Below are 8608 nucleotides of genomic sequence, written 5' to 3' on the forward strand. Positions count from 1 at the left end.
GGTCTGGTCCCTACTGGACCCATGGTGGGACCCAGGTGTTTGGGGCCAGGGAAGGGAAGGAGGCTGTAGGTCTCCGACCACGTTCACCCTCAGGTCTACATCACTGTGCTGGACGAGAATGACAACAGCCCCCGGTTTGACTTCACCTCTGACTCGGCAGTTAGCGTACCCGAGGACTGCCCTGTGGGCCAGCGAGTGGCTACTGTCAAGGCCTGGGACCCTGACGCTGGCAGCAATGGGCAGGTGGGTCACTGAGTGAAACAGCCGGGATCCACCATGTCAGCGGGGCTCCCACAGCTCCCACAGCTGGAGGGGCCTTCTGAGCCACCCCCATCAACAAGCACCAGGCTCTTCCAGTCTCTGCCCCTGCAATCACCCAGTCTGTGGTCAGGGAGAAGGGTCAGAGCTGCCTCAGAGCTATGCAGGCCGGTGGCCCTGCTTGGGTCATGTGGACATGGAGCCCGAAGGCCAGCCAAGGCTCAGCCCCGCAGTGAAGTGGTTTTCCGGGTGACTCCTACCCACGCAGCCCCAGCTCCCTGAGAGGACATGCTCGTCCTCACTCCTGCTTCCCGGGCCCAGCCCCATGGCAGGAAGCGCTTGCTGTCGCTCCAGGTTTGGACACCCCAGAGTGCAGAGGGAGAAGTGACGAAACCCGCCAGTGTTCACACAGCTTTCATCTGTTCCGTGCACCGGGCCGTGTGTTTGCGGGTGTCAGCATGGCTTGCATGGTCTAGGGGGTCGAGGGATGCTGGCTTTGGAGACAAAAGTGTGTGGGTTCAGACCTCTGGCATTTGCAAGCTGTGTGACCTTGGCTGGTTGTTCCATGTTTCTGAGCCTCCTCTCTGTGAACTGAGGAGAACAGTTGCTTTCTGTCAAGGTTGCTATAAGAACCAAGTAGAGTCCAGGTAACGCCGCAGCGTGTGCCTGCCCCAACAGCGTGAGCACAATCCCCTCTACCCTGGGAAGACATCAGTGCCATGGGACTCCTGCCCCACTCTCCCAGGCCAGGATACTGACATCCCCTAGCCCCGGAACCTTCTATGCATGCTACACTACCTCCATGGGCATGCACCCCCATTTTGAGGGAGATGAATCACTTCTGCTTAAAACACTGTACTCCCAAAAGCCCTTGCTGAACAGAGAGCCCAAGTGGGCAGAGGAGGACCAGGGAGTCCCCCTCGGCTTGACCTGGTCACCTCTCCTCCACATCTGCTCACCCCTCACCCTCTCTTCTCCCCACAGGTGGTCTTCTCCCTGGCCTCTGGCAACATCGCAGGGGCCTTTGAGATGGTCACCACCAATGACTCCATTGGTGAAGTGTTTGTGGCCAGGCCTCTGGACAGAGAAGAGCTGGATCACTACATCCTCAAGGTGGGGCCTGGCCTCCCTTGGGCTGAGAGACCACAGGCTAAGTGCCTAGACCGGTCACTACTCTCCAGCCAGGAGAGAACCTGTCCATAAGCACACTCTGGTGGTCAGTGCCCCTGCTGTCACCAAGTAACATGGGGCCAGCTGCACCCCTCGGGGCCAAGAGCACAGTGAGGCCGACCCAGGATAGGAAAACCTGGGAGGGACCTTAGATACCCAGGAGGAGGCAGTTGAGGTGTCTTCCCCTGTTGTCAGAGCCAGGAGGATGAGGGAAAGCCTGGTGGAGATGGGAGAGCCCCAACTCTTCTACAAATACAGTGTGGCCTTGGACAGATTATTAACTCTGGGCCTCATTTTCCCCACCTGTGCAATGTACAGAAAAATCCCCGTCTGGCCTGCCCTGTGGAGGGAAGAAGCAAATGCAGGCGTGAGGAGCCACGAAGGCTAGCATTATTGCAGAATGGCTGTGGCTGGGATGTTTGCCAAGGGCTTTCTGGGAACCTCAGGGCTGCACTTCTGCAGAGGGCTTAGCTCCTGCAGCACTTATGACTGCATCAAGGCTCCCAGGAACAGGCTCAGCCATAGGGCGCCAGCTCATTGCTTATAATATTACTTGAGGCTCTTCTCCTGTTTGCCAGAGATCATGGGACAAAGTGCATGGGACAGAGGCATTTGAAGCTAAAGGCAGGAGCCTTGGGTCAGGTTGCAGGCCGGGGGTCATGGTCAAAGGCTGGCACAGCCCAGAATACAGTCAGAGGTAGGTCAGGAGGTCAAGGCTTGGGTACATGCTAATCAGATTCCAAACAAGGATCCCAAGTCAGATGATGATTGGGCAAGAATCATTTGCAGCATGGGGCAGAAGGTGAAGGCTTTGGGGAGAGCCCAGGGCTAGCCAGGCCACCCAGGGGTGCTCAGCGAGTCTCTTTGCCCTCCCAAATGCCCCCCACTGATTGCACAGCCCTTTTGGACTCCATATTCCCAATCCTGCCCAGAACTCTTTAGCCCTGACTCCAGTTGCCCTCCTCCTTGCAGGTTGTGGCTTCTGACCGAGGCACCCCTCCACGGAAGAAGGACCACATCCTGCAGGTGACCATCCTGGACATCAATGACAACCCTCCAGTCATCGAGAGCCCCTTTGGATACAATGTCAGTGTGAATGAGGTGAGGCCAGCCCCAGGGCCCATATAGCTGGACATCCGGGGGGACCATGGGCATAAGCCAACCATGCAGCACCTGTTTAAATGTCTGCCTGGCCCACTGGTCCCTCAGATCTCATGGATGGGAACTGTGGCTCATTCATAATGATATCCCTAATGCCTAGCCCGGATCCTAGAATGCAGTATCTTTTTGGAGTAGAGGAGAAGAGAAAAGAGGAAAAGAAGAAAGTTGCCTTTCACCAGACAGGAAACTGAGGTTTACCCAGGGAGCTTGCTTTTTTAAAAAATGTATTTATTATTCAGCCCTAAGACTGAACCACTCCAATCTGCCCTGGCATTGCTGGGTATCATGCTAGGTTGGACGTTCATGAAGGCAGGATGGCATGTGGCCAGAGTCTAGCTCTCAGGCCAGACTCCCTCGCTTCACCCCACTGATTGGCTGTGTGGACTTGCACACATTCCTTCCCTGCACCTTGATTTTCTCTTCTGTGAATGGAGATGATGATGCCAGCACCTAACTCACAGGGTTGGAGAGAGGACCCAGTGAGTTAATGCAGACCCCAGCATATCAGAGGTGCTCAGAGAATGTTCGCTGCTATCATCCTTATTATCTCCATCATTGCCCCAGGGTAGATGCAGCAAAGCTTTCGGGAGGTACAGGGGGAGCCTTTGGGCTACAGGAGCAGGTGCTAGACTGTGCCCCCATGCCTTGAGTCCAGAATGACCACTCTCCTGCTCTCCTCCCAGAACGTGGGTGGAGGTACTGCTGTGGTCCAGGTGAGAGCCACTGACCATGACATCGGGATCAACAGTGTTCTGTCCTACTACATCACCGAGGGCAACAAGGACATGACCTTCCGCATGGACCGCATCAGCGGTGAGATCGCCACACGGCCTGCCCCGCCTGACCGCGAGCGCCAGAGCTTCTACCACCTGGTGGTCACTGTGGAGGACGAGGGCACCCCCACCCTGTCGGTGAGCGATGGAGGTGGCCACAGGGAGGAGCGGGTGGGCCAGGGCAGCTCCACCTCCGAGTGAGGGGAACAAGATGGGTGGGAATGGAATTCCACACGGCAGATGAATCCTTGACAACTCCTTTAGTCCATCTGCCTTTAGTCCATCTGCCCAAGATGGCCTCCCCTTATGGAGGCCTGTTGCTTGCAAAGCTGGGGTGCTAGTTTGCCCTCCCAAGTCTGCAGCTACTCGGAAGCTCTGTTTAGTCCTCTTTTCTCTCACAGAGCAGCTCTATGGGGTGGTACAGGTTGAGCCTCTGTACTGGGGCCTGGCCCAGGGAGCAAGTGGGTATGAATCTAGCCCCCGCTTCACTTGGCCACCTATGCACTGTGAGGCCACACCAATGTGCATGGTGGTGTCTTACAGAAAGGGTGCCTCTCTGGCCGTCTTCCCCTATGTTGTGTGGTGTGGCATGCTGTCACAACACGTCAGGGTGGGAAGGGACTGGTGTCTGTGGTTCACACTGATGCTCGAATGAACAGCACCACTGCCCAAGACAATGTTCAAAGTTTGCCAGATTAGAGAAGGACTTGTGGTCCTCAGGGGCTGGATGGAGAGCTCTAGGAGCTGATGAGCTGTGTTGGGAGTGGCTTATAAACTGAAAGCGGGAATTTGGAGTCAGGAGCACTGTGGCTGGCTGCATGATCTTGAGCAAGTCAGAACCTCTCAGCATATCGTTTTGTCATCTGCAAAAATGAGATAATATCAACCTCATGGGTGTTGTTTGGGGAATCAAATTAGCTCATGTCTGTGGAAGCACTTGGTAAACCATGAGGAGGAAGAGGACTGTTATTAGTTCTCTATTGCCACAATAATGCTGCCTTACAAACCAAACAAAACAGGGGAGTAAAACAATAACCACATACTTAGCGCTAATTCCGCAGGCTGGCAATCTGGACGTGGCTTAGCCGGGTGGTTCTTCTGGTCTCAGCTGGGCTCCTGCATTTGTGTGTGGGCAGCTGCCTGTCAGCAGGGTGCTATGCTTCTGAGGGTCGGCTGGCTAGCAGCTGGGGTGACAGGGACAACTCATCCTCCAGAAGGCTAGCCCGTGCCTGTTCTTATGGGGTTGGAAAGTGTCCAGAAGAGACAGCAAAGGCATGCAAGGCCTCTTGAGTCCCTGGCTTGGAATTGGCACAAGGTCACTTCTACCACAGTCTGTTGACCAAAGCAAGTCACAAGGCCAGCCCAGACTCAAGCTATGGGAAAATAAACTCTACCTTCTGAAGGAATGAGCTACAAAGTCACATTGCAGAGTGTGGTTACAAGGAAGGTGAAGAGTTCAGGGACAGTTTTGTAATCTGTCTCCTGGAAGGACCCTGATTGCAAATGAGGCCTCAGCTCTGTCCCTCTCACAGCAGGTTAGACCTCTCCCCTTTGACAGCAGCACTGTGGGAGGCGGGGTCACACCAGGTCTGGGCAGGGTTCTTTGTCTGGAGCTTCTCTGGAGATGTTGGTCCAGTAACTCCAGGAATTGGGATTGGGCCAATAATCCAGGAATCCCCACCCCACCACAACATTCTGAGGAGTCCAGGAAATGGGACTGACTTTGGGCACCCCTGTGGGCATCCTTAGCCCCACGGCTGCACAGTGTCATCACTAGCCACCTCAGCCATTCACACCCAGTGGGCTAAACAAGGGTACATTTATAGGACACGTGTCACTGGGCAGGGTGGGGCTGGGGCAGAGAGGGGTATCATTTATTGTGTTAATGTGGAAGGACCCAGTTTTGACATGACCCCTCCCCACTGCACCTGGCTTCAGGGTGGATCATCTTGGTCATCCCTTCAATAGCATTTGTGAAGTAACAGAAACTGACTATGGAGTCATAAAGAATCAAAATGTATTTTCCCACAGAGCAAAAATTCTACAGAGAATGTGGATTTCAGGCTCGGTGGTGTCAGAGCTCATGTTTCTTGGCCTTTCCCTCATGGTGGCAAGACAGCTACTATAACTCCAGGCATCAAGTCAGCATCCAAGGCAGGAAGATGACAAAAAGATGGCAACGGGCTATGGCAGCTACTTCTGTCCTTTTATCAGGAAAGCAACAGTTTCCCAGAACCACCCTCCAGAGTGCTGCTTGTGTCTCCTTGGCTGAAAGTGGCTCACCTGGGCACCCTAGCTGCAAGGGAGGTTAGAAAAAATGAGGCACAGGATTATCATGGTCAGCATATTACTTGGGGGCCAGATATATCACTGCCCACACAAAAGCAGGCCTCTGTCAGTGAGGAAGAAGTGGAGAATGGATTTGGGGTGGGCATCTGACAGCATTTGCCACACTGCCCTCCCCAATCCTAATGCAGGCCAGTCAACGCACCACCCCCACTCCCCACCCACACTCCAACTCCCACAGTCCTAGGGTCTCTCAGGGAGGCCATCGGTGGGATCCATAACATTCTAAGACCCTGCAGTTTGTAGGCAAAATCAGGCTTCCTTTGGGTCCCCAGAATAAATGGGAATTAAAGAAATGGAAAATCACCCTGCCCACAATTAATCACCCAGAATGCATGGGCCACTAACCAAGCAAACCTTTAAAATCTTGGGATTGGTCCCCATAGCTAATAAGAGTTTCCATCTGCTGGCCAAACCCTCTACAGGGACCCATCCCAGCCCCTTGGGGACCATAAGCATTCCCTCCTCACATGTCAGCCCCTGACATTCTGGCTCTCGTTGAAGCAGGGCTCAGCCCATACCAGCTCCCTGGGGAGAGCATGAGAAGCTGGGTGGCATCCGCCCTGCTCATCCTGGTCATCACCAGCTCTGCTCCCTGAGGCCCCAGAAAACACCCTCAGGATGACTAGGACCAGGGACCCTGAGGCCATCCATCTCTAGGGGAATATATATGGGACTTCCTGGGCTGAACCATGACACTTTCTTCCAGACCGTAATATAAACAGCAACAGGTACCAACTTGAAAGATTTATAGGAAAACAATTTTAAGTCGAAAAGAATCCATCCCTCTTCAATTTTTTCCCCCTGCTTCTCCAAGTTGGGAAAATATTGCTATCATTTGGTTTTTGCAGGGGACCCCTCAGTGAAGAATTGCAGTGACCATAGGGACATAGAGAAACTAGCACTAAACCATATTTATTCATTCATTCACTCATTCACTCATTCATTCATTCAGCCGTTGTGCCTGAATGGCCACTATGTGCCAGGCACCGGAGATTCAGAAATGAAGAAAATGTGGTCTGTGGCCTGAAGAAATGAGGTTGAGTAAGGGAGGCAATGAAAACACTGGTGTGCAATGGGGCACTGAGAAGGGCTTGGGGAAGGCTTCCTGGAGGAGATGACACCTGGGCTGAGTCTTGTTGGTCAGTGTTGGTTAGCACAGCCAAGAAAGAAGCATATTCTGGGGTTCAGCCTGCACAAAGGCTGAAGAGCAAGCAATAATCAGGGGTGGGTTCTGGGAGCCACAGGTGGTTTAAGCCTGGGGCTGCTTCCAAGGCCGAGGGCAGGACTCTCTATTTCCATATCCTCCCGGGACAGTGTATATGGGGCTCGCCACAAGGGCTGCTCCCGCTGCCTTCTCAAGACCCCCCTCTACTGCCTCCATGCCTAGCCGAGCCAAGGTGGGGATGGGGCAGAGCTAGCAAGCAGGGGTCCTGCAGCCCACATTGCCTACCGGGGTAGCTTGCCTCCAAGGAGCACTGGACCCTTGAAGATTTGCTTCCACTGACCAGACCCTCACCTTTGGGCAGCAAACCCCTCAGGGTTATGAATATCCCCAAGAGCAGGGCCCTTCTGTGCCACTGATTTCACTGGATGCGTCTGTGAGGAAGGAGCATTGTCCCAGCCCCTCCTAGAGCAACCAGAGACCTGAGCAGCATGCAGCCAACCACCCTGAGATTCCAGGAATGGCTGCCACAGTCTAATGGGTGAGAGCAACTGCTACCCTACATAGATCCGTCCAGAGAAACCCACTTGCCATCCTTTTACTCCCACTGCAGTTATCTGCCTGGCTTCAAGATGGCCTTCACTGGCTCAGGACCAACCTTACTAGAGGACAAGGGCATGAAAGATTCATTCATTTGTTCATCCAACACCAAGTATGTGCGAGGCCTGTGCTACAGGCTAGGACACCAGAGACACATCAGGCACAGGTCTGCCCCCCAGGAGCCTACAGTCTGGCAGGGGAAGACACATGTACTGGAGAGCTGACACTGTGATGTGGTAGAGTGCTAGGAGCCTGCAAGCCAGGGCAGGTTTTCTGGAGGAGGCATCATTTGCATCCCTGTTTTGAAAGATGCGGCTCCCTAAGCAGGGGGCCTGAGATTCGGCTGCTAAGACCCTACCCAGAGCCAAGAGAAATTCTCTGAGTCCCTCCAGCTCTACTTTTCTCCCTGAGACCCTCGTCCCCCCAGTTTCCTGAGAGCTGGACATTCCTGCAAACAGCCTAGGCCACCCCCACCCGGCCTCAGCCCATATCACCCGAACTCGGAACAGCTGTGCTGCAAGGGGTATCTGGGTCAGCCCCAGGCCCGCCACACAATGGTGTGCCACTGGCTGGGGGAGTCATTGTGCAGCCTCAGCCCCTGCCTAGCTCCAGGCCATGGGCAGACAGGCCAGGCTTGGGGGAGGGGTCTAAGTGGTTGTCAGGGAGGCCCCTACAAAGGAAGAGCTGGGCCCAGGGAGGAAGGACGGAAGGTAACTGGGAGGTCAGGAGTTAGCCCAACCTCAGAGGCACTTGGCAGTGTGGTGGAGAGGGAGGGAGGGCCTGACCGTGGCCTCCCTGCCACGTGAATTGCAGCCAACCGATAATACTATTCCAGATAAGAAGCCCTGGCTTCTCAGGCTGGTGAGGACCTGCAGAAGTCACCTATCCAGGCAGAAGGACAGAAATCTCCCACCGCCCCCTTCTGGTATGCAAGTCCCCAGCAGCGGCCCCATGACGGTCTGTGAGCTGGGGACACTGCTCTTGGCAGTGCACCTCATGTCTTTAGAGCAGAGGCCCCTTGTGTTTATTAGACTTGGACTCTGCTATTGTGAACTCTGCTTCCCCTGGCTTGAGATCAGAAGGTCCCAGCCTGGCCCTCACCCTCTGTGGCACCAAGAAGGCTGGCCTTCCCTGA

The 8608-nt window shown here is 54.5% G+C and overlaps 1 protein-coding gene across 3 annotated transcripts in view; it reads left to right on the top strand.

Moving 5' to 3' along the window:
• The window catches only part of CDH23 (cadherin related 23), a 91025-nt gene that overhangs the window by 14372 nt on the left and 68045 nt on the right, over positions 1–8608 (top strand). For all 3 annotated transcript variants that reach the window (XM_030799251.1, XM_030799248.1, XM_030799249.1), the window contains exons 7-10: positions 94–243; positions 1243–1371; positions 2401–2529; positions 3273–3500. In XM_030799251.1, coding sequence (XP_030655111.1) covers positions 94–243; positions 1243–1371; positions 2401–2529; positions 3273–3500 — 636 coding nt within the window. The remainder of the gene's footprint in view (positions 1–93; positions 244–1242; positions 1372–2400; positions 2530–3272; positions 3501–8608) is intronic.

The sequence above is a fragment of the Nomascus leucogenys genome, chromosome 18 (assembly GCF_006542625.1).
Source record: "Nomascus leucogenys isolate Asia chromosome 18, Asia_NLE_v1, whole genome shotgun sequence".
NCBI classification, from domain to species: domain Eukaryota; kingdom Metazoa; phylum Chordata; class Mammalia; order Primates; family Hylobatidae; genus Nomascus; species Nomascus leucogenys.